Raw genomic sequence first — 25371 nt, 5'->3', positions numbered from 1 at the left:
GACTGGATCCCAACCAGACACAGTATTGATTCAGCATCTTGGGTGAAATTATTATTATTTTTAAATCTAGTGGCAATTTTATTTCCTTTTGAACCTTTCGCTATATAAAATGCATATCCCGGAAGCTGAGATAACAAGACCACTTTGTATTGTTCATATTTTTTAAAACGAGACTGTGCATCCAACAAATCTTTAAAGACTACTTTAAAAAAAATGTCAACACGTAGAAAACCTTTTTTTTTTTAAAAAAAACAAACCCAAAATCAAACCAAAAACAGATACTCGGAAACACAAAAGTAATACAATCAACAAATAACAAGCAGACATGCTTCAACGTTTTAGCTTTTCCACAATTTAAATTCCAGCCGCTGTTAAAAAGTTATCAGTAGCACAGATTGCCCGGACCAACAGTCTTTTTTTAAAAAAAGAAAAAGAAAAAGAAAAAAAAACTCGTCAACTTTCACCTTTCCTGGTATTTGAAAGTTGTGTTCTTGCAGGCAGTACCTGGGCAAGTTCACTTTTCCTTGGGAAGGGGAGCAGAGAAGGACTTCGCAAAGTTTCTCTCCTCTCTCTCTCTCTCCCCCCCCTTTTCCCAAATAGTTCGGCTCCTTCTCAATCCATTCAAGAGCGCCTTGAGGCTTAACCATCGCCCCGAGAGGGGGGGGAGAGAGGAAGACCCGAAGGCTGACCTTCGTTCTTACTTCCCCTCCCCTAATGATTCAGCTCGCCCTTAAAAGTAAACCCGAGGTGTAGAAACGAGCCAGTCGGTTGCCGAAAGAAACTTCCCCGTGACTAAGCCTCGGCCGAGGCTCCCCGCTTCCCTGCGAAGGAGTTGGTAGCTTCCGTTCCTGGGGCGAGGCTGTGAGGGCAGCGGCATCTGTGAGGCGCGCATCGACCTGAGGCGCTCAGCAGGGTCGGAGGCGAAAGGGAGCGAGCTGCAGAGTCCCACTGAAGAACTCCGCGGGCAAGGCGGGATTGGCATCGAACGAGCCCGGGGCCATTTATACCTCAGTCTCCTTCCCTCCTTTTTTTTCCCCCCGCGTAGCGGACCGACTCTAAAGTCCGTACAAAGGTTGGGAAATGGAGACTCGGAGGGCGCGTCAGCCGGCCGCGCTGCTCCTGTTGTGGTTCTGGGGCACCGCCTGGATTTTAGGTGAGCGAGTGAGAGAGAATTGCGGGGTGTGTGTGTGTGTTTGTTTTCCGCTCGCCCCCGACGGCGACACCCCTCCGCCCTTTTGCCCCTCCGCCCTCCTCTGAGGGGGAGACTCCTCGGGGAGCCCTTCTTTAGGGCGCAGGGGAGAGGACACTCGAGAGCTGATTGGGCGATCGCCAAGGGCCCTCGGCCAATCGCTTTCCCCGCTGCTTCTCCCGCGCGGACTTCGCCGCGGGGTGTGTGTGTGTGAGTGCGTGAACCCGAAAGGGTCGCGCTTCTTTTCCAAGCCCCCCCTCCGGGGAGAGGACACTCGAGAGCTGATTGGGCGATCGCCAAGGGCCCTCGGCCAATCGCTTTCCCCGCTGCTTCTCCCGCGCGGACTTCGCCGCGGGGTGTGTGTGTGTGAGTGCGTGAACCCGAAAGGGTCGCGCTTCTTTTCCAAGCCCCCCCTCCCCCTTCGCCCCCTCCCCCATTCCCGCCGGCCGTCGTGGTGCGGTGAGATCCTTCTCCCCCGGGGCGGCTTTCTGGAGACGGGCAGGAGGAAACGGCGCTTTTCCTGGACAAAGCAGATCTGCACCTGTTGGCTGCGCACGTGCAACCTGTTGAATTGGGATTTTGAATTAACCCACTCTCTAGGCTTAAACAGCCCAATGGGGGCTTGTAGGCAAGGGATCCTTTTATATATATTGGGGTCCCAGTTTGTTTTCAATATTGTTTTTATTACTTTTTATTGTTCATCTGTAGACCTTCCTTCCTCTGTACACCGCCCCGAGTCCCTCGGGAGAAGGGCGGTTTATAAAAACTAATAAATAAATAAATAAATAAATAAATAAATAAATAAATAAATAAATAAATAAATAAATAAATAAATAAATAAATAAATAAATAAATAAATATATATATATATATATATATATATATATATATGTATATATATATGTATATATATATGTATATATGTATGTATATATGTATGTGTATATGTATGTGTATATGTATGTGTATATGTATGTGTATATGTATGTGTATATGTATGTGTATATATATATATATATATATATATATATATATATATATATATATATATATATATATATATATATATATATATATATATAATAATCAGTCTGCGGATAACAAAATATGGTTAACGGACACGGGGCTAAGTGAACATAGGGTACAGTGACCTAGAATATAGAATAACACAGTTGGAGGGGACCTTGGAGGTCTTCTAGTCCAACCCCCTGCTCAGGTAGAAAACTGTATACCATTTCAGACAAATGGCTGGCCAGTCTCTTCTTAAAAACTTCCAGTGTTGGAGCATTCACAGCTTCTGGAGGCAGGTTGTTCCACTGGTTAATTGTTCTGACTGTCAGGAAGTTTCTCCTTAGTTCTAGGTTGCTTCTCTCCTTGGTTAGTTTCCATCCGTTGCTTCTTGTCCTGCCTTCGGGTGCTTTGAAAAATAGCTTGATTCCCTCTTCTTTGGGGCAGCCCCTGAGATATTGGAAACCTGCTATCATGATGCCACTCCTTCTTTTTATTAAAATTGTTCTCAGGTGTGTTCTGAGGTTATGATGATGCGATGGTATGAAGGCGGTAATGTGCCTGGGGTGGAGACTTAGATCTGCAGTTGGTGTTTTTGTGAATGAGCATTTGCACATTCATACTGTCATTGTGTTTCTCTGTTAGATATCCCACCTCTCCACCAGAAGCATGCATAACATTTGCTCCAATTTCTCTCCAACAAGAACTCTGCAAAGTGCAATATGCTGGGGCTGAAGGATAGTGACCAGCCCAAAGACAATGAATTTCTGTGGTTGAGATTGGACTTCAGTCTGGTTTCCTTAGTCCCTTAATCACTATAATCAACCATATTGGATGCTAGTGGTGATAAAGTGTTTTTTTTCCAACCCTCCCCAAGCCTTTCTTTTCCCGACTGAAGCTAGCTAGTTGGCTTCCTCTTCACAGGAAAAATGTCCTTGGCTCTTCTCAGGTGAAGATTTCTTTTTATATATTATTATCTGGCTCATAGCCCAAGAAAGGAGGAAAATGCTTCCCCCCCCTCCCTTTGCTTTTCCTGTTGGTCATTTGCCTTTGTCTTGCCTGCTGGAAGGAACAAAGAATGTACCCTCCAAGGGAAGGAAATGGGGTGGTTTGAAGAAGACATGGCTTTTTTCCTTCTTCACGCTTCTACCAATAATGCAAAATTAAATGTTTTCCAGCTTGTCTAAGGACAGAAAGTATAGTTGTGAGGTTCTCCACCTAGAGCCAAAGACACAGCTTGTCCGCAGTATTCAGTGTTACTACCCTAAAACTTTATTTGGGTAGCCCTAAAGTGAGGGCCTTGATAAAAGCATTTGAAATGCCAGATTTGAAGCCAAAATAATTCCACTATGCCTTTGCTTAGGTGGTTTTTCACATCCTAGTACTAGGCAGGTTGATCAACACATGGCAGGGTGTGTCGTGTTTGGCATATTATCATTTTCCTGCAAGGTAAACATACGACCTATGGAAGGGAAGAGTTAGCCAGCTCCTAACCCTTAATCCTCTGAAAAGGGGGATGTTTCAGGAAGAATCAAGGGACTTTTGGTTTCTGTGGCAAGACCTCCTATGTGTTTGTTTGAAACCTGTAGGTGTGCCCTTTTAGACTGGTCTTCCTGGAAGGCTGATGACTGATCCAGACTGGAGCAGCGTTTGTCACACACACACACATACATACATCGAAACTGCAGGTCCTTTGTGGGAGGAAACTGATCCTAGTGCCAACCCTTTTTCAGGCTGGAATGAAACCAAACAAATAAAAGGAGTAGAGGAGACTGAGCACAAGATATGCATGGAGACAGACTTGCTTTGGTCAGAATAAAACTTGTTAGTCAGAACAAAACTTAGAAAGTAGAAAAATGAAAAAGGTTTTCTTAGCAGACAATTGAAAAAAGCCAATGTAAAAATAAAACTTGCCATTATTTTGCAAAGGTGGAAAATGCCTTGCGACTGGCTGGTAAATATAAGCAGGGCTCTTCTAAGAGGTTTTTGGTCTTTTGAATGTTTATTTATTTATTTTATTTTATTTATTTTAATTCCATTTATATCCCGCCCTTCTCCGAAGACTCAGGGCGGTTTACAAGCTTGTTGTTCCCCAAAGAGCAATAAAGGCGTGACCGTCTGTCTTTTGCTCCCAAAGAAAAGCTGATTTACTCTTCCAAGCTTTTTTTCCAGTGAATATTGATATATTTGGAGAGTTTACTGCAGGTGGTCTTTTGTGACATTGTTTTTTTTTAAAATTGGGTTCATACAACCCACTAAACCAAATCCAGGGAAACTACTTTATGGTTTAACTATTCAACTATAATAGAATTTGGGTTTGGAGTAGAATGTTGTGTGAACATTGGGATTAGTCAGTTCTACTTGATAACTCTATATTGTATACATTTTATTGAAAACCTGAATTATATATGAGGTCTGAGGATACAGGATACAGGGGGAGAACCGTCTTTTAACTTAAGGATTGAATCAGGTTTTGTGTGGATGAGGGAGGAAGCTTTAGGAGTTTTGAATAATGAGATATATGTCTTAAAAAGTATTGCTGATTTCTCTGTTTAAAACCCCCAGCCCTCTGAAAAAAAATAAATAAGGGACCCAAAGTCTTGATTCTTTCTGTTCTTGGTAGGACTCTGGAAGACACAAAAGAGAGATTGGCATCTTGTACTTTTTACACTTTGCCTAAGGATACCAGACTTACTTAAATTAATACAGGGCTGACATTTGTTAAGCTAGAATTTTTGGTGTCTGTTTCATAAGTCTAGGCTAAAAAGTGACATCTCTGAATAGTAGCAGCATCCTCGCTGAATGAAAGAAATAAAGATCTTGGTAGGTTGGTAAACTGTTCACCTATTTGCCTTTCATAACAAAGAATTTCTAAGAATCAACCAGATAGGCATCCTGGAAAGTAGATGTTTAATATTGTGCAGTAGATGCATCTTTGCAGTTTAGATCCCTTGAAATGTATTTTCAGGGCTTGTAATGAACAGTACCTCAAATTGTCCGGGAGGATGGTAGAGGCACCTTGGTTCTGAAATTTTAAGTCTTATAAAATGCAAGGGAATCTTTCTTTCTTTCCTCTTTGTCCCTCATAAGCTTCATTTAGACGTGTCCGCAACTGGTGAACACATATCTATGCTGTGAAGGGGTTGATGAGTTAAGTATTGGTTGCAGATGGCTGTTGTGCACCCACCTCAATTCTCAACCATGTGTTTTGTGGAGATATGCATGCTGCATGTTTGTTGGCTGATCCAACTTCCTATTGGAAGGTGGGGAAGAAGGCAATGCTCATTCAAACGTCCAATTGTCAAAATTAAATGGCTGAAAATTTGTACCGTCCTGAAATGATGATGATGATTGATATGATGATGATGTTGGGACCTTGGAGGTCATCTAGTCCACCCACCCCTGTTCAGGCAGGAAACCCTACACCATTTCAGACAAATGGCTGTCCAGTCTCTTCTTAAAAACTTCCTGTGTTGGAACATTCACAGCTTCTGGAGGCAGGTTGTTCCACTGATTAATTGTTCTAACTGTCAGGAAATTCCTCCTTAGTATTCCTCTAGGCTCTTTGGTTAGTTTCCATCCGTTGCTTCTTGTTCTGCCTTCAAGTGCTTTGGAGAATAGCTTGACTCCCTCTTCTTTGGGGCAGCCCCTGAGATATTGGAACTCTGCTATCATGTCACCCCTTGTCCTTCTCTTCATCTAAGGTCCAAGGAGACTGCTGAGAAGATAAGCCACCTCTGGCTGTCTTGTGATGTAATCACTAGAAGGAGGGAATGCTGTAGAAAGAAAGTGTGTAGTATTTAGGGACATTGTTTTTATTCACCGTTTCCTTCTATCTGTTCCAATCTACAGATTCTGCCATTGCAATGCAGGTCAGTGTGCCAAATTCCTTCAACGTAGTCATCCTATTTCAACCTGTCACTCTACAGTGCAACTATCAGACTACAGCAACCCAACCTCCTATTGTCTTATGGAAATACAAATCTTACTGTCGAAGCCGCCTGGCCGATGCTTTTAACCCCAACAGCCAGGACACCGTAATCAACAACCAACTGCAAGCAAACAATCCAGGATACAACCCTTATGTGGAATGTCAAGACAATTCCAGGACTGTGCGAGTTGTGGCCACCAAGCAAGGCAATACAGTGACCCTGGGGGATTTCTACCAGGGCCGGCGCATTACTATCACAAATGGTACGTATAGGACACCACAGTACTGGCTCACAGTCTATAACAGTAATTGTTGTTGATGAGAAAGAATAAACAAGAATGCCAGGTGACAGATTTATGAAAGTTGTTTTTTTTAAAAAAAATAGTACATTACTAATACAGGTGCAGGTAGGTGAGTGAGCATATTTCTGTAAGCTGTGCTGTTATCTGTGTTTGCCAATCCCAGCTGAAATTAAAGTCATGTTAGCCTACACAAGTGTGTATAGAAAGGCATGCTTTGGGAAATAGGTGCATTGCTATAATTTGCCTTATGTTACAAATCCTCATAAATCTTTTTTTGAGATGTTATTTTTTTGCACCATGAACCCAGGATTTTGGCTTATTGTGACATATAACCAGTTAGTGTTAGGCTGAGTCCTTGTTTTCTTTCTCTGATTGTTAGCAACCATTTTGTCTGTTTTCCTAATTGTGGTACTCTTCCCCCTTCCCCGGTGGATATGATGATATTTGCTTTTCAGTATTTTAAGCACTAATGTTACAGGATTTTGCTGAAAAAAGACATAAATGCATTCCTGACAGTTTGAACTTTGACATTCCCTTGAATTCAGAGCCTTTTCACAATGCAGCTGAATGAATGGAGAGTAAAAGTGTATCTATCTATCTATCTATCTATCTATCTATCTATCTATCTATCTATCTATCTATCTATCTATCTATCTATCTTTAAAATAACTACTACTATGCTAAAACAAGGGACGCGGTGGCTCAGTGGTTAGGACGCTGAGCTTGTCAATCAGAAGGTCGGCAGTTTGGTGGGTCGAATCCTGAGTGCCACATAATAGAGTGAGCGTCTGTTACTCATCCCAGCTTCTGCCAACCTAGCTGTTCGAAAGCACGTAAAAATGCAAGTTGGAAAAATAGGGACCACTACGGTGGGAAGGTAACAGCGCTGTTTGTTGACACTGGTTTATAGACATTCATTGTTAACTAACAGCGTTCTGTGTGCCTTTGGCGTCTAGTCATGCCGGCCACATGACCACGGAGACGTCCTCGGACAAGCGCTGGCTCTTCGGCTTTGAAACAGAGATGAGCACCGGCCCCTAGAGTTGGAAACGACTAGCACGCGTGTGCAGGGGAACCTTTACCTTTTACCTATGCTAAAACATCAAATAAAACTTGGTTTATAAATAATAGACATTCCAATTGATTGGTCCAATTTTCTATTGGGTGTATGAACTTTTGCTATTTTATTGTTATAATGCTTTTCAACTTTTTTTTAAAAAAAGTCCAAGCTAGATTGCAGCAACCAACTGGACATGAATAACTAAGGATATTTGAACCTGGTTAGTATCTGAGTGGTAGATCAGAAGAAACCTCCTGTCTAGACTGAGCGGTGAAGCTTACACCCTGATTTCTAGAAAAAGGCCACTGTAAACCTTTGCAGCCAGGAAAATTATATTATAAAATTAGATGAAGGAGCCTTTAAAAAATGAAATACTGTAAATCTCTTCAGCACAGAATAGAAAACTGGCAAAATACCAGGGGTTTTTTTGTGTTTCTTCTTTAAAGAACAAAGCAAGTTAGGTGTGGCCAGATTCCGTAACTTCCCCATGCCCTAGTTTCCTTTGGAGAAGAATAAGTTTACATGTATTGGAATGCAAGGAGCAAATTTCAATAGAGAAATCTTGCTTTCACTCTAAAGTATAACCATTATAAACTTGTTCAGAAAATGTATTTCCAAATAGTGGAGAGAAATATTTTGGTGTTAGCTTACTCAGCCTCAAGCTATAACGATCTTTGTTTAGTGTGTGGCTTCTCAATCTTAGCAACGTAGATTTCAGTTCTCAGAATTCCACAGCCAGGGGAATTCTGGGTGTGGAAGTCCACGCATTTTAAAGTTGACAAGATTGGGAAACATTGATCTAATGAGTTTAGCTGAACAATACCTTGTATTCAGTGGTGAGATTCAAGTATGTGAGCAACCGGTTCTCTGTGTGGATGCCACTTCCAGAAGTCCATTCTGGGCCTGGGCAACAAAAAATTAGCTACCGGTTCTGCCGGCAGAATCCCGCCTCTGCTTGTATTCCACGAGAAGATAATTTGGTAACCTCCAGATGTTTTGCACCAGTTATCTGGTCAGCCATAGTTTGGGCAATAAACAGAAAGTGTTCTTGTTTTTCAATCTATTAATCTGTAGTCTTAAAATGTTGCAGTTCCAACTCTATGGGATGACTTATCAGTTAACAAATGTGGGCTTGTGCTATAAATATTTCAGTTTCCTGCAGTTGGAACTAAACTTAGGTACTTCATCATAATCCTTTTGCAATTTACTCCATTGTAATCCTTTTGTAATTTTCTCTGATGAGTGTCAGAAAACCACTGCTAGGCTTGAATATTATTTTTAATGTGGGTGTTGTTTTTCATAACTATAGCAAGGACTTGAAGGGAAGTTCAAAACAAGAATGAACAACACTGATGAATTTAGCAGGTCAAAAGTCCATGGCAATACCCCACAGCCTGTGATAACATGTTCTAAAACAAGCACCCATGGTTAGTTTTAGAAATGCTACATGTTTTTCTCTCATTTACTGCATAACTCCTGTTCCCAAAATCATGGCGTAATCAACAGGAGCTTTTCTTTCAAGTTCTAGCAAGATTGGACTCACGACTGTTCCATTTGGATGTTTTATATTTTTGTTGTATTGTATATTTGTTAATTTTGTGGTTTATTCTCTCTGTTTATATTCTTTTTTTACTCTTGAAAGAACAGATTCAGGTGTGCAAAATCTGGTGAGCAGCTGAAGTACAGTATATACCATAACTTAAAATTTTTCTTGTAGTGCAGCTTTCATCTTCACTGAATTTTTTAACATCTAAAACCCAGAAAATCTGGTTGAAGTCTAAGGGGCATGTGATACTCATATTTTAAAAACAGCTATCTTAAGCAGTATATGTTTCTTTGCTGCTGACCTACACACTGTTAGGCAGGCATGGTGAACTTGAGATTTCCTTATTAGAAGTTATTCACCTAGCATTAATCTTTTTTTGGGGGCTTTGCTACGGAATTTTAATTGCTAGTGTGATTAAAGTCTTGCTCAAAGTTTTATTCTATTAAGCAAAATGGAAATAAGGTTTAAGTAGTAGAGCAAGAATACATAGTGAACATCCTCCTGAGTTTTTGAAAATAATGACTTATCTCTTGTTTCTACACATCCTCCATAATTGTATGAAGAGCAGGTATAGAAATTGTATTGAAAGAGAAGTAGTGGAACTGTAACATTTATGCTAGAGCAGTATTTCTCAATCTTGGCAACTTCTAGACTTCAACTCCCAGAATTCCCCAGCCAGCATGCTGATTAGAGAATTCTGGAAGTCCAGACATCTTAAATTTGCCATGGTTCAGAAACAAAGAGTTGTGGGAATAACATTTTGAATGACTCTTGCAGAGAAAGTATTGTACTACTAGAAAACTAGCATGCATATTTTCTGCTTGATGCTAGGTAGAGGTTTCTCCTCCTCCTCCTCCTCCTCCTCCTCCTCCTCCTCCTCCTCCTCCTCCTCCTCCTTGTGCTGACATGATGGGGAGACCTAGGTCTTAGTTCTCCCGCAGCCATGGAAGCCAGTTGAATGGGTTGGAGTCAATCACTTTCTTTCAGCACCCAGACTGGGAGGTAAAAAGAAACCCCATCTTCTTGCAAACCTACATTGGGCCAGGATGGTAGATCATGGTTCATTACTTTCAATGAAGAGGCTTTCTTCCTGCAGTGGCTTTATTCAGGCTGATCATAACATCAGAAGCAACATTGGCAGGGTTTATGCTTCCATGACTTATCTTTAAAACAATATTTCCTCATTTGAAATGGCACGGCCTGTTGATTCAGCTTTACTGCCAATGATGATGAATTTATATATTTATTTGTAATTAGACTACCCCCCCTCCATGAGAGAATTTAAATTATATAGCAGGGTGCTATCCTAAACCAAAACTGCTGCGCACGCGAAGGTGCTTTTCAGACGTATAATTTTATGTTGGAAAGGAGACGTAGAAAACTGAAAATAATTTGCAGGTTTTATTGCCCTGTTGCTAACAAAATTTGTCGGTGTAGCAAGCCGTCCTGCAAATGCTGAACTTGGAAGATCACGAATTGGGTAGATCCATTCACTCAATTACAGATTCACATAGGACCCTTCTAGCAGTTTTGCTGTTAAGGTTTTTTGTCTGTTCCTGAGACTGCGGCATTCTGACATGTTTTGTGCACCACATTCCTTAGTCTCATTACGGAAGCATTTCACAAGTGTTTCCATAAATTCACTACAGTTGCAAATAATTCTCGCTCTGTGTTAGCCTTCCTGATGAATTTGACTGCAATTCTGAACAACCCCTGCCATGTTGCCCGTGTTTACACCCACACATATAGGTTTACCTGGGGCCACTCTTGAAATGTTTGCATAAAATAACATTAGGTCAGCTCAGCTCAGCTTCCTGTAAGCAAGGATGATTCTCTTCTTCAAACAAACCCTTATTTATGACTCCAGCAAGAAAAGAGAATCATATTTCATATCAACAGCTACTTAGTAAGTAAGCAGTGCTGGTCACTGGTGCATCACTAGTGACTGATTGACTTTGAGCCAGTCACTTTCTCTCAGCCCCAGGAAGGAGGCAATGGCCACCCACTTCTGAAAAACCGTGCCAAGAAAACTGCAGGGATTGGTCCAAGCAGGCAGTTGTACTTTACTGAACAATAAGAACAACACATGTATTTATTTTGAGGGATTTCTTCCCATTTTCATAGTATTGCATTAATTCATTGCTTATTTTAGTTCTATAAGATTTTTTTGGGGGGGGGATCTGTAAATTTCGTTCTGGTGTACCCTTGTATTACAGAAAGAGAAGATATCTAGAGAATAACCTTTCTATATAACAGGACTGTTGTTTTTTTCTTTGTGAAATAGCACATTACTCATACTTTTTGAAGTTACTCATGACCACAGGACAGTTATACATAGATACAGTGACGTAGTCAGGGGATGGAATGAACTAATGGTTAAAAAAAATTCCAAAGGGAGGAAATATCTCTGATTTCTTCCCCCCCCCAGCTTTGCTGATGTCTTGCAACAGCAAGGATACAATTACTTTATAGCACATTTTAGCTGTTGCTTTATGATCATACTAAAGAATTAGTAATGTGTGCTGAATGTGTGCTTACACTATGCTGGGAATAGAACCAGAATGACGCAGTGATGTTGGGTTTGGAGTGAGAGACCTGGGTTTTGTTCCTCCTTCAAAAGTTCACTGGGTGACTTTGTGTAATTCACTTTCTCACAGCCAGCCTACTTCACAAAGTTGTGGTTGAGGGCAAAAAAAAAGAAAAGAAAAGAAAGCAGGAGCATTGTGGATGTTACCTGGAGCTTCTGAAGGAAAGGTAGAGTGTAACCATAAACAATAACCACAAACATTTCATCAGCCAGCTGTGTTCATTTCTTTCTTCAAACGAGAAAGTCAGGGGTGTCAAACTCAATTTCATTGAGGGCCGCATCAGCATTGCAGTTGCCCTCAGGGGGCCGGGTGGGTGTGGCCTGGGTGGGTGTGGCCTACTGTGTAGGCGTGGCTAGACTGCACATGGCCTACTGGGTGGGCGTGGCCAGCTCTACATCGTTGGCATGAAGGGTGCCTATGGGGGCCTGGGCAGGAGTGGGAGAGATCTGAGGGTCTCTGGCAGGAGGAGGGTCTCTGGGCCAGGGCCAAGGCAGTGGGGGCCGTTCCATCCCTGTTTCCAGGATGGCTTCGCGGGCCACATGAAAGCACTTCGCGGGCCGGATCCGGCCCCCGGGCCTTGTGTTTGACATGTCTGGATTAGATAATAGGAAAATAGGTAAAGAATAACGGATTAGCATTTCTCATTGTTTTTCTCCTCTCTTTTATCATGAGCACATTCAGCCGATTGTTGTGAAGTCCATAAATAATTTTTTCTTTTTAACCATCCTCAGGTTTCTTTATTGCAGTGGTGCAACCTTGAGCAAAGATATAGGGAATGAATATGAAGAACATTCTTTATTTGAGCATCTGTTTGAGGAATTGATTTTGGTGTCTGTTTTGATACCTTTTCTGTTCATTCTTCCCGTAGATGCTGACCTCAGCATAGAGCAGACGGCTTGGGGGGACAGTGGGGTTTATTACTGCACCGTGACATCTTCTCAAGACTTGCAAGGCAACAACGAAGCCTATGCTGAACTCATTGTATTGGGTAAGTGAGAACAATCTTATTGCATGCAGATAATAATCACATCAGTCTCCCAAAGGTACGAAGCCTCTTGGGTGGCAAAAAGGATGTTGCTCACAAAACTGGCAACGTTACCTCCCATCCATTAAAAAGGTAAAAATTTGGTTTTGGTTTGCCCACAGAAGGAATGGGTTCATGGCAGGCAGCTCCTATTACTGAAAAAGAAAAAGTGTCTCTATTGCTGATAAAAAGAAATGCACACAGCCTTGGTTCACAAATGCACCAAAGCATGGTGTGGTTGGTTTTGTTTGGCATAGCATATTTAGCACACCTAGCCATTGTAGCTTGTAAATCATGGTTTAAGGCTTTGCATGTTGTATGAAGCAATATATATATATTTTTATCCCATTTATATCCCGCCCTTCTCCGAAAACTCAGGGCGGCTTACAATTTAAGCACAAACCAATGTGCTTAGCAATAGCCTTCATTCTATGTATATGCCTGCTTATTAGGGCTTTCGCCCCCCCCCCCCAAGCGGCATTATTACAAAGTCAGCTTAATTGCCCCCAACAATCTGGGTCCTCATTTTACCTACCTCGGAATGATGGAAGGCTGAGTCAACCTTGAGCCTGGTGGGATGCGAACCTGCACTAATTGTAGGCAGCTGGTGTTACTTAAGGAGGCATTAGCCCACTGCTCCACCAAGGCTCTTTTTGGCTAAGCAAAGCATGACCCATGACCGCTGTAGTATGAAACACATACTATATAACCATCTCAAAGAGAAAGCTAGCTACAGTTTTTATCCCACCTGACCTATTTTTTATTTACATATTTGGACTTTCCTTTTTTTTAAGTAGGAGGGAAAATTCAGAACCACTCCCAATCATTTGTGTTCTAAATCTAAACTAAGGCATTCCAATCTACTCCATTTTTTCTTCTTCTGTATTTGTACAGGTCCAGCCTGAGACTTAAGGCTACTGCTAAGCTTGTAAGTCGCCCTGAGTCTTCGGAGAAGGGCGGGATATAAATGGAATTAAAATAAAAAAATAAAAAATAAAATAAGAGTATATGTGTTTCATGCCTGGGACTTCAGTGCTGTTCTGTCTCCTTTACTATGTGCAGGCCTTACACTGTTTACATGCTGCTACTTCTCTCTCTGTCGCCATCTTTTTCACACCTAGGTGTGTCTGAGCACATGCATCACTTGCCAGGGATATTTCTGTATTCTTTTGTGGTCATCAAAATAAATGCCAGTATGCTAGACAAAGCAGGATACTCTGAAACAGGTTAATATTTCCTTTATTTTCACAAAGGTTTTTTTTTACACACTTTGCCCATGAAACAATAACCTTGTTGCAGTAGAGCAGTGTTTCTCAAATATTGGCAACTTGAAAGATGTGTGAGATGCTGACTGTTGAATTCTGGGAGTTGAAGTCCACATCTTAATGTTGCCAAGGTTGAAAAACAGTGCAGTAGAGCAGGGGTGTCAAACTGGCGGCCCGCAGGCCGGATGCGTCACATGCAGGCCACACCCACCCCAGCTCCGCAAGGGCAAAAAACATCGTGATATGACACGGTGCGTCGCATGACGCAATCGTGTTTGACAACCTTGTAGTAGAGGAACCATTTTTAAGTGGGGCAGTGGGGAGTGATGGAAAGCCAATATTGTTCTGTTTCTCCTTTCCATGAGCAATGCCAACTGGCTTGCTTTATAACATTGATCCTTGCTATGAGAGCCTATGTTTTTGGCTGCTTTTTAAAAATGATGTTCTTCAGTTAGTTTGTCATAAGCAAATCGGCATGCATTTTACTTTTTTTTCTTTAATGACTATCTGTCGTGAAAAACAGGGAAGAGCTATGTAGGCCTTCCAAACCTTCAATGCTCCTTCCTAGAGATGCTGTCCAAAAATAACAGGAATAAAAAGCGGAGTTTTCTGAACATGAATCTTGTGTTCCACTCCAGAATCAGGCACCTTCCCCCAAGAAAGGTTTAGATGCAGCTGTCTTAAATGTCAATCAACATGGCGATTGTCTATCATCCAGAGTCATTCCTAGGCAATATTTCTCAACCTTGTCAACTTTAAGCTGTGAGGACTTCAACTCCCAGAATCCCCCTGCCAGCATTCTGAATAAGACCTTCGGCTCACAAATCATACATATAACGTATCCGATAGAGGAAAGCTCAAATCAGCATTAGACAAACTAACAAGAGTAGAAAAAGACTATCTATAATTTCTCACCTTGTTAGCTATAGGAAATCTCCACGCATAAGAGCTGAATATGTTGTACTGAAGATATAAAGCAAGGGAGAGCTATTAAGGTTCATAGCTTCTCTGAAACATCTGGCTGGCCACTCTGGGTTGTTGGATGCAGGGCTTCTTGGCGTGACCCTATATATAGCAGGGGTCTTCAAGCTTGGCTCTTTTATGACTTGTGGACTTCAACTCCCAGAGTCCCTCAGCCAGCGTGCAGCCATAAAAGGGCCAAGTTTGAAGACCCCTGCTATATAGCTTCTAAAATCCTGGCTGGTGCTTGTGAGCTGATTTCCTTTCCTTCCCACGCGTTCCTATTGTTGACAACAACATGCTCCCTGGAGAATTGTGTGAGAGTTTTTCCCACTAGAGGGAGCAGAGCAAGCAGAAGCTTGTGCGCCTGGGGTAGTAGCCTTGATGCACGGCTCACTTCAGCATTGTTGTTTTGAGGTTGGATTTCATGTTAAAGGCAGCGAGGGGGGGCTGTTTCCCTTCCGACACCCGAGTCTCTGAAGTCTGAATGTCATTTCCTGTTCTATTCCTGCCAGACCCCATGCTGAGAGCAGCAATGGATGGTGTACCTGGTTGGGCCAGGATGAATTATTGTTTTTTTTTTTAAAAAGTATGGCAATATCTGGGAAGGGAAGTCTTTCAAATATACTGCTCCATAAGGGGGTGTGTGTGTTTGTATGCACATTCCTTTTCCTGACTTAGAGGCCCTTGGCAAGGCTCACTTAAACACCTGCCTTGACGCTTTTAAGCTTTCCTCATATCTGGAAGATGAAAGCTGTAAGCTTAGCTAGGTATAAATGGATATACAAACGCTCATCGCTTCTCTGCTGAAAGAAATACGCCTTGCTTGTAATGGATAACCCATTGCTGCAGGAAGTGTACATTTTCTCCGTGTATTTCCCTGGGGCCAGTTTGAAACCAAGTTTCAAAAGAACGGAAAACTGTCTTGGGTATAATCGTTATGGACCGGCCAAATTGACTAACTAAATAATTGAGAGGGCTGCATTGGGCAACAGGTGGCCAGAAAGTTGATCGATGACTCAGAATATTCCAAATGGATTTGTCTTAGCTTGGCAAGAGCGCTAACGCTTGGCATGGAACAGCAGTGACACAGTTTGTTTTACCATCCAAGTTAGGCTGTTGAAATCAAGGAAACGTGGGGAGATAGAGGCGAACCCCTGCATGAAAGGATGTGTGTGCAATTTGTAGATCGTTGACTAATTCCTGGACGGTGCTGGTTCAGCAGTCTGGCTTTTGCTTTTTCAGCCTCTCTTTTGCAACTAATTTCCATGGAAGGACTCCAGCGTCAGCGTCAAGTTAATCTAAGCTCAGTGTTAGGATATCCGTGCTGTGTAAGAGCAGTTGTTTCTAAAGGTTGCGGGTGGCCCCTCCTTAGTTAACAACGGCAATTGAGACTCAGCGCTCCATTGCCAAGCAACCGAAGTCATAAAGTGCAATGTCACATGACTGCACAAATTTACGATGGCTGCTCCAGTTGCTGTCCTTAGGTGAATCCCACGAGATTCAGCGGACCTTCTGCGACCTTCCCCATTGACAAAAGCCAGCAGTGAAAGTTGCAAGTGGCAAACATACACACACACACACACACACACACACACAAACACAAACACAAGACTGGAGGATGCTGCGATGTTATAATTGTGAGCTGGCTGCTAAAGCACCCATGTTGCGATCACGGTCAAGCAGTGTGTCTCAAGCATCCTTGTTGCTCTACTGTAAATACTTTGCTGGTCCCCTTCCACTCTTTATAAAAGCTCCTGGCAGCTTTTGCTGTACTGTGTCAGATAGAATTTAGTCGATGCTTTTCATGAAGCCCCTCCCCACCCACCCTCTGGCTTAGAAAGACTTTCCTCCGTGTCAGCCAGATATCTTCATAACTTTTTCCTGTTTTTTTTGTTTGTTTGTTTGTTCTGTAGGCAAGTCCTCCGGTGTCTCAGATCTTTTGCCAGGCTTTCAGATAGGGCATATGGAAGGTACTGCCTTTTTCTTCCATGCTTAATTTCTAAATGGTTGGGAAACGGTTGACTTCACTCCTGTTATTTTAATTTTTCCTCTCCTCGAATTTCTCAAAGTTAGAAGTAGAAGTGCTTGGAACACAAAGGGTTCTGCAATGCTTGTCTGTCTGTCTGTCTGTCTGTTTTTTTTTCCACCGTGACCTTGCTATTACAAGATACAGACTTTTCTGTTCTCCTCCTAATGTCGTTAAAAAAAAAAGTACCCCTTGGCACTACTGCAAAAATGTGGGCTTTCGCACAGAGATATTGTGTTGTGGTGCTTTGGTGTGAATTACCAATGCAAAATCCACAGTCTGCTTCGTACCCCTCACTTTCTGTGACGTTGGGCATCCAAGCTAGGATGTGCTGTTCCCTTCCTGTACTGACCGTTACGACAAGCTGGGGTATGCCGGGGCACCTCGTTTGGAAAAGCCACTTCTGAGTCTAAAGCAGGGGTAGGCAACCTCGGCTCTTTTATGACTCATGGACTTCAGCTCCCAGAATTCCTGAGTCAGCAGGAATTCTGGGAGTTGAAGTCCATGAGTCATAAAAGAGCCGAGGTTGCCTACCCCTGGTCTAAAGTGTTATCAGTCCCATGCCCTTGTTCTGTGCCCCCCCACCCCTTTTGAAATAAATTTCTGCTTAGTGTAAGTTGAAGTCGAGAATCTCCCTTGTTGGGATTGATAGGTCCTGCTTAAGAAATGTTCTTTCAGATCCCCCAGAGGTATTTTGCAGGTGGAATTATCCACATTGTCACGAGGTATAAATTGTCAGGGTGATAAAGTCCAATACTCTACACCAATAATGGAGGAGGGGAGGGGGAAATGCTCAGAACCAGTGTTATATACATCACAGGGGATATGTCCAAGTGAAACAAAATCAGCATAAAGAGGAATGCAGAAATTGCACCTGAAATGGCATGGCCATCTCAGTTTATTCCAGAAGTCTGCCCATCCTTTGCTAAACAAGGACTGTTATCTTAAAGCCTACAGGGACTCCCTCATTTGGGGTTTAGCTCCACTGATCAGACTCAAATGAGGGGATTCTTTGAAATCTTATCTACGTTTTTGGGAGTCCTCCATTGCAGTCTTCCAGAACAGGGCACTCAATACACATAATTAAAACTAAAGCTCTTTTTTTATACCAATCAGAGTGCTGTTAGTGAGATGCTGGGATTGTTTTGCCCATCTCTATAGACTCTTGGCAGATGTTAACAAACCACAATAGCCGACTCTCTCGATCCAGTGGGATTCATTGGCTGTATCTCTAAGGGCTGCTTCCCATGGTTTCTTCCTAGATTGGGTCTTTGTGGTCTTGGTTGTGCTGGCCTTCTTTCTGGTCTTCCTGCTCCTTGGAATCTGTTGGTGCCAGTGCTGCCCCCATACCTGCTGCTGCTATGTCCGATGTCCTTGTTGCCCAGAGAGGTGTTGCTGCCCTGAAGCACGTAAGTTCCCTTTATGGACCTGGTTTCACCTTTTCCCTGGAAGTGATTAAACATACAAGGAACGGTTGCTGGAATTGGGCATGTCTAGTTTAATGAAGAGAAGGACGAGGGGGGACATGATAGCAGCGTTCCAATATCTCAGGGGCTGCCACAAAGAAGAGGGAGCCAAGCTATTCTCCAAAGCGCCCGAAGGCAGGACAGGAAGCAATGGATGGAAACTAGTCAAGGAGAGAAGCAACCTAGAACTAAGGAGAAACTTCCTGACAGTTAGAACAATTAACCGGTAGAACAACCTGCCTCCAGAAGCTGTGAATGCTCCAACACTGGAAGTTTTTAAGAAGAGACTGGACAGCCATTTGTCTGAAATGGTATAGGGTTTCCTGCCTGAGCAGGGGGTTGGTCTAGATGACCTCCAAGGTCCCTTCCAACTTTATTATTATTATTATTAAGATCTTCTCTAAGCTTCTGTAATTCTTGTGCTGGTCCCATCGAACAGACTCTTCTACTTGTAAGTTGGCCTGTTTGTTTTGCATATTTACTCAAGCAAAATATTCATCATGTTCCACAGTCCGGTGGCTTCCAGCTGTGTTGGGTTGGGAGTGCTGTAATCCCTTGCTGGCTGCTGGAGATTTGGAAGTCAGTCCAGCACATTGAGAGGGCAGTGGGTAAGGGGAAAATCCTTAGCAGGGCATTGCTAGACAGGCGTGGGCATGCTGAGGCCATCCTACTCAACTACAGTAATAGAGTTGAAATTGGCTATCTGGATTCCTAAGCTGGGCGTATTCAGGGTGTGTTTAAAGTTACGCTGTTTTGTTTCTGATGCTTTTATTTACAGTCAAACTTAAAGGGATTGCCAAGAACATTTAAGTAAAGGGAGTCTTTGCCTGATGATCACGATTGGCAATGGAATTTTGGTCACTAAGTGATGCAGTTGTTAATCACGTCATGATACGATTTAAGACCTTTTTTTAAACCATGGTTGTTAAGCAAAACTGGCCCTCCCCTATTGATTTTTGCTGGTCGGAAGTCTCAAATTGTGATCATGCGACTACAGATTGCGGCAACTATTGTAAGTGCGACCTGGTTGCCAAGTGCCCAAATCACAGTTAGGACCATAGGGCTGGTGCGATAGTCGTAGTTTTGAGACAGCTTTTTTCAGTGCTGTCACAACTTCGAACCTTTGATAAATGAGTGGCTGTAAGTCGAGGACAACCTGTACAGATGACTTGCCTCTCTTACCACCATGCCCTCCCCCTCCCAACCCAAGATCGTTAAATTGAAAAAAGAAGCACTATTATTAATTTCAGAAGACTGCAAAGAAATCGAATTTTATCCAGGGATCACATTCTCAAGGTTAACGGCTGTAACGGTGGGTTGTAATCCCTGCCACGTTGTCTTAAAAAGCAAACACCAGACCTTTATCTGGGAATCTTGTCTTTCCAGTGTATGTAGCAGGGAAAGCTGCAACATCTGGAGTCCCCAGTGTTTACGCACCCAGTGTTTATGCCTCCAGCAATCCATTGAAACCAGCTGCCCCAGCCACCATGATCCCTATGGGCCCAATGTCTCCAATGTACAATGGTTATGGAGTGGAGTATGATAGAGCCAGCTCAGGTAAGTGACTTCACTCGACTGAATTTATGTTGGTCCAGCTAGATCCCAGTTAGTGGAATTAACTGTCTAAAACAGTGGTCACCAACCTTTCCAGCTTGGCGGCCTGGCCCAGTGCAAAGTGGGGGGGGGGGGCTGTGAGCAGAAGGCGCTTGTGCTCATGCACGAAACTCCAGTCACGTGAGCGGAGGGTGCTTGAGTGGAGGAAGCTTGTGCTCATGTGCAAAGCTCCGTTTGCCTAAATGGAACTTTGCTCATGAGCCCAAGCGCCCTATGCTCGCATGAGTGGAGCTTTGCGCATGCGTGCCCACCACTCATGTGAGTGGAGCTTCGTGCATGCAGGCTTTGAACAGGCCATGGCCCAGGAGTTGGGGACCCCTGGTCTAAAAGACCTTGTGTTACTCTGAGGTTTATCCTTTTGGGTTGTCTCCTAGTTTGCGTTTTGGACTGTCCGTAATCTAACTGGATGCCTCTTCTGAGTCTCCCTAATGCTAGATCTCACGGACAATTGGAATCAGTTGATAATTAATTGGGGGAAGGGAAGAATTCTCTCAAATTTGCTTGAACCTCTGGTTCTTTTGCATTAAACAGAAAGTTAGACCAACTAGCCTTTTATTTTATGGCTTGTTAAGGCTTGCATTGTAATGTGCTTAGTGAAAGCATAGCTTACAGTGTTATATTGCAGGCCACTGCTAGGATTCAGAAGTACAGCCACGGGGCAGTTTGTCCTGCCTACTACTGGTTGCATGTCTCACATCCCTTTTATGGAAACTTTTTGTTGTCTTTTGAATGCATTACAGTTGGTGGAAACAGCTCCCAAGTGCCTCTCCTGAGGGATACTGAAAGTGTTGCAAACGCTGGTAAGAAACATGGAATGGAATACCGAGTTTGCTTAGATATTGTGGTTCTGTCTAATCAGGCATGCTTGGTTGTGGTGAAACTGCTCATGCTGATGATTCAACATTTTGTTCATCACAGGAATTATAATTATCATGTTGCTTCAGTTGGCTGATCCAGCTGTTTGCAGCTGAGGGTGATGCTAATTCTCCTTCCTACCACATAGAATAGGAAACACTGTTGTTAGTGCTTGGCTTATGGAGTGGCAGTAGCTTTGCAGCTGAATTTTTAGATCTACCCATCCTACCTAGAAACATTCCCCACCCCCTACCCCTTTTCTCTAATTGGTGCTATACAGCTATGTTAGGATTTCTGCTTACCGAATTTCCACCTAGCATGTCCCAAAGTGGAAGTTCAGTAGATCTAAACTTCATAAAATTAAACCAAATTCATTTTAAACAACTCCTCCCTTCCCCCCCTTCCAAACACTTGTCAGAATGGCTGCTTTTTGAAGAGATGCCCCGGGGCCATTTCTTGAGATAGAGATTCCTGCAAGCTTTGGCTGATTGATCCTTTCCCTGAAGAGATGAAGTTTTCACAAGTTAGATCTTCTGAGATAAATTCTCAGTTCAGCAGGAACATCTTTCCTCTTAACAGGAGAGAAAACACCCACATACTTTTCGTCTGTAGTGTTACAACCGTGAGCTTCCTGAAGCAAGAGGTAATAAAACCTCCCCAGCCCGAGGGCTTCGTGCCACCTGCTCCGTCTGCTTCAAGCAGCGGCACTCTTCGGTGCAAAGCACAAGAGGGATTACAATTGGCAAAAGCAGGTCCTGCCTCCTCTTTCAATTTCAGTAGCGGCAGCTGGAAAGGAGACAGTGGTGGGTGGCTCGCACGATTGCCAGCCTATTTGGCAATCTCCCCGAGGCTTTGTTGTTGTTGTTAGGTGCGAAGTCGTGTCTGACCCATCGCGACCCCATGGACAACGTTCCTCCAGGCCTTCTTGTCCTGTACCATCTTCTGGAATCCATTTAAGCTCACGCCTACTGCTTCAGTGACTCCATCCAGCCACCTCATTCTCTGTCGTCCCCTTCTTCTATTGCGCTCAATCTTTCCCAGCATTAGGCTCTTCTCCAGGGAGTCCTTCCTTCTCATTAGGTGGCCAAAGTATTTGAGTTTTAGCTTCAGGATCTGGCCTTCTAAAGAGCAGCCAGGGTTGATCTCCTCTAGGACTGACCGGTTTGATCGCCTTGCAGTCCAAGGAACTCGCAGGAGTCTCCTCCAGCACCAGAGTTCAAAGGCTTCAATTCTTTGGCGCTCAGCCTTTCTTATGGTCCAGCTTTCACTGCCATACATTGCAACTGGGAAGACCATAGCCTTGACTATACGCACTTTTGTTGGCAGGGTGATGTCTCTGCTTTTTAGTGTGCTGTCTAGATTTGCCATGGCTTTCCTTCCCAGGAGCAAGCATCTTTTAATTTCTTGGCTACAGTCCCCATCTGCAGTGATCTTGGAGCCCAGGAAAATAAAATCTGTCACTACCTCCATTTCTTCCCCATCTATTTGCCAGGAATTGAGAGGGCCGGATGCCATGATCTTGGTTTTCTTAATGTTAAGTTTCTAGGCTTATGGCCCCTTAAAAATAAAAAAAAATACCCGCCCTATTTCCTAAAGCCTGCTCCTGATCTCTCTTCCCCAGCTGTACGCAGTGGCTATCGCATCCAAGCCAACCAGCAGGATGACTCCATGCGGGTGCTCTACTACATGGAGAAGGAGCTGGCCAACTTTGACCCTACTCGCCCGGGGCAGCCCAATGGGAGGCTTGAGAAAGGTACTTTGCTGTGTAGGAACTAGAGGGTGCCCAACTGACCCTTCACTGAGTTGTCACAGCAGAGTGCCCCGTAGTGTTGGGAGGAGAATGAATAATTCTCTGTCTTGTCTTCCAGCCTCTGTGATGAGTGAACTAAGCTCTCTTCACGAAGATGACCGGCGTTATGAGCTGCGGCAGGGGATGGGGAGGCTGCGTGGCCAGGCCATGTCTCCCATCAGGGACGTGGAGGAGGAAAGCGTACGGAGCAGTGAGAACCGCCGCTTGTTGCCTCTCACCACTTGGCGTGACCGTTACGAGGACTCCCCACCACGAAGCCATGGCCGACACCCGCGTTCCCGCTCGGTAGATGGTCTGGATGATTTTGAACGGGACTCCTACCCTTCCCGGCCCAGAAGTCGGGGTCAACATGGCTCGGACAATGAATGGCATCACCGTGATTATTCCCCCGACTCCCGCTACGACTCTGAGCGCTACGGCAGACGCCGAAGTCGAAGTAGGGATGACCTGCGGGATCTGGAGCGAACCCATTATGATAACCGGCTCCTGGAGGAAGCAATGCGGAAGAAGCAACGGGCAGGTAGCCGTGAAGACCTGGATCATGGAAGCACCTCCAATGGGAGGTCTGGCCACAGGAAAAACCGGGTTGAAGATAGCAATGGCTTTCCTCCTCCTCCTCCACCTCCGTACACAGAGACCGAATCTGTATCTTCTCACAGCAAGGATGACCGCAAACTGAGACGGGTGAGACCAAAAATTGAGGAGAAGGACCCACAATTGTAATGCTTTATAAATGGAGATGTCATGGATAAGGTTCCTTTGAGCAAAATATTCACGTTATTGTTGAGTGTGCATGAACGGTTTGTGCATTAGCTTTCATTATATATTTGGTTGTATTTACACTACGTAATGCAGTGTAAATCCGCCTAGTCGTGCCTTGTTGAAGTAAGTCAGGACAAGACAAACCACAAACCAAACTGAAGGTACTTTCTGCATGGGGTAAATAGAGCAGATTTCCAAGGATTTAGCCCTAACCCTTAAGATTGAATTAAGTTGCATACCGTAGCAATCGCTGTTGTTGCAAAGGGTTTTTTTCCTCCCATATTGAATGTATCCTGTATCTTTTTTTTTTTATGTCTCAGTGAGGTCCCAAATTGCCAATGTTTGCACCTTGGAGACTTGTCTGCAAAATGTGTATTTGTGTGTACATAGCCGGTTTGTTATTTATTTTTAACCTTGTGTTGTTAATCTTAAAACGGTTCTGAAGATTATGGTATGATTAACCTTGATTTTTTTCCCCCTTTCCTCTACAGAATCATGCTGTCAGCAGAGAAAGCTTGGTTGTTTAATTCTTCCCGCTCTTTCTGGAATATGAGAGACTCTGTGTCTTGAATGGCTACAGGAACACTCTTCATGCGTCCGCATCAGTTTGATTCAGGAGGACCTAGATATGAAATGGGAGATCTGAGCAGCCAGCAAAAGACTGGGCTTACTGCACCATGTCACTTCACAGATGTCTTAGCCCATCTTCATCAGAGCCAGGCTAGGATTCTTTAAGATTCCTTAAGATTCTTAGTATTGTAGACATTTTAAAATACGTTTTGGGTACTCCTTTTGAATTTCAGAGCTATCTATTTCTGAAATGTGCTATTCTGGAAAGAGGATCACTTCAGATATGATCCCCTGATATTGCAAACAGAAAGAAATGGTTTATTTCATTGAACACCACTTGGATACCTACTTGCCTTTAATCCCCACCCCCTGTAATTTTGAAGAGGGTTCCAAAGAAAGATGCATTCATATGTATTACCTTTTTCGTTCTGATTTTAAAGAAGTGCTTTAAACACATTTGATACTTAAGTAATGTGACTTGTGTGTTTAAGGGTTTTTAGAACCTGAGTATAAAACCACTGATGCTGTAAATATTTAAGTGATAAGTCACCAAGGGTTTTTTTTAAATTTCTGTACTTTTTAAAAAAAATGAGATTACATTTTTATAGGAATGAAAACAAAAATGAACAGAGCACATGTATCAGCATTTTCAGAGTGGAGTGAAATTCCTCCCAGTCTTCCCAGCCCTCCTATCTTCCAGATGTGTGTGAGGTCACGTATTGGACATCTAAATATATACGTTCAGAAAGTTACCCATCATAATGGAGGACATGAGAAAATGTGAATGATTAGTTCTGCTATTTTCACTTTAATAAATAACAGATTCCTACAATTGCTGCTTATTTTGAAAACAGTCACATGTGCATTGCTGGATGACTTAACATCTGTCCTGGAACTTGTACTTCAGTCCTCTGCTACAGTTTTACAGAGAGAGAAAATAAATAGATGGGTGATACCTTAGAAACTGTCCAGCAGGAGACAATAATTCTTGTGTAGAATTATAACACAGTGGGACATTCCCTAAGTTGCTAGCGCAAAATGATGTGTGCTGTTCACCAGCCAGCCACAAGAGAGAGGCAGGTCAGGCCAGCTATCTTTACCTATCTTGTTGAATGGCCATAAAGCGAGACAGACCATCCTCACTCTTCAGTGCCTTCACAATGTAGAGATGTGTTTTCTGAATAAAAAGCGGGATTTTTTTCAATGGCGCCTTGGGTATTATTCGTAGCATAAACAGATGTTCTCGAGTATATGTGTACAAACACTCGTAGCATTTTATAGGGGTGAAGCTACGCGTACAACAAAGCTGCAGTGAGCAACCAAGCAACCCAGAAAATGGTCTCCTGTGTTTAATTCTTGGCGAGCAATAGTGCCTCAAGATACAAACTTCCA

The 25371-nt window shown here is 43.2% G+C and overlaps 1 protein-coding gene across 4 annotated transcripts; it reads left to right on the top strand.

Annotated features, from left to right (window-relative positions):
* Positions 1-25371, top strand: LSR (lipolysis stimulated lipoprotein receptor). Of its 4 annotated transcripts, XM_081335029.1 has the most exons (10): positions 1-1153; positions 6050-6391; positions 12493-12612; positions 16790-16846; positions 18165-18311; positions 19755-19925; positions 20723-20782; positions 22459-22590; positions 22706-23331; positions 23901-25371. In XM_081335029.1, the coding sequence occupies exons 1-10, from the start codon at positions 1081-1083 to the stop codon at positions 23934-23936; spliced, it is 1764 nt and encodes a 587-aa protein (XP_081191155.1). In that variant the 5' UTR covers positions 1-1080; the 3' UTR covers positions 23937-25371. The 4 variants fall into 4 exon arrangements, with proteins under 4 accessions (XP_081191155.1, XP_081191156.1, XP_081191157.1 ...); XM_081335030.1 differs by lacking the exon at positions 16790-16846; XM_081335031.1 differs by lacking the exon at positions 22459-22590.

This window comes from Vipera berus (genome assembly GCF_964194415.1).
Source record: "Vipera berus genome assembly, chromosome: 9".
In the NCBI taxonomy this organism is placed as follows: Eukaryota; Metazoa; Chordata; class Lepidosauria; order Squamata; family Viperidae; genus Vipera; species Vipera berus.
The sequence above is the reverse complement of the archived record's forward strand: the minus strand, read 5'-3'. Positions and strand labels throughout refer to the sequence as shown.

Bases quoted from the DNA above. Each gene is read 5' to 3' on its own strand.
- LSR (XM_081335029.1), top strand. From the start codon at position 1,081: ATGGAGACTCGGAGGGCGCGTCAGCCGGCCGCGCTGCTCCTGTTGTGG. The intron at 19,926-20,722 runs GTAAGTGACTTC...AATGCATTACAG, and splicing joins GTATGATAGAGCCAGCTCAG to TTGGTGGAAACAGCTCCCAA. The intron at 22,591-22,705 runs GTACTTTGCTGT...CTTGTCTTCCAG, and splicing joins CAATGGGAGGCTTGAGAAAG to CCTCTGTGATGAGTGAACTA.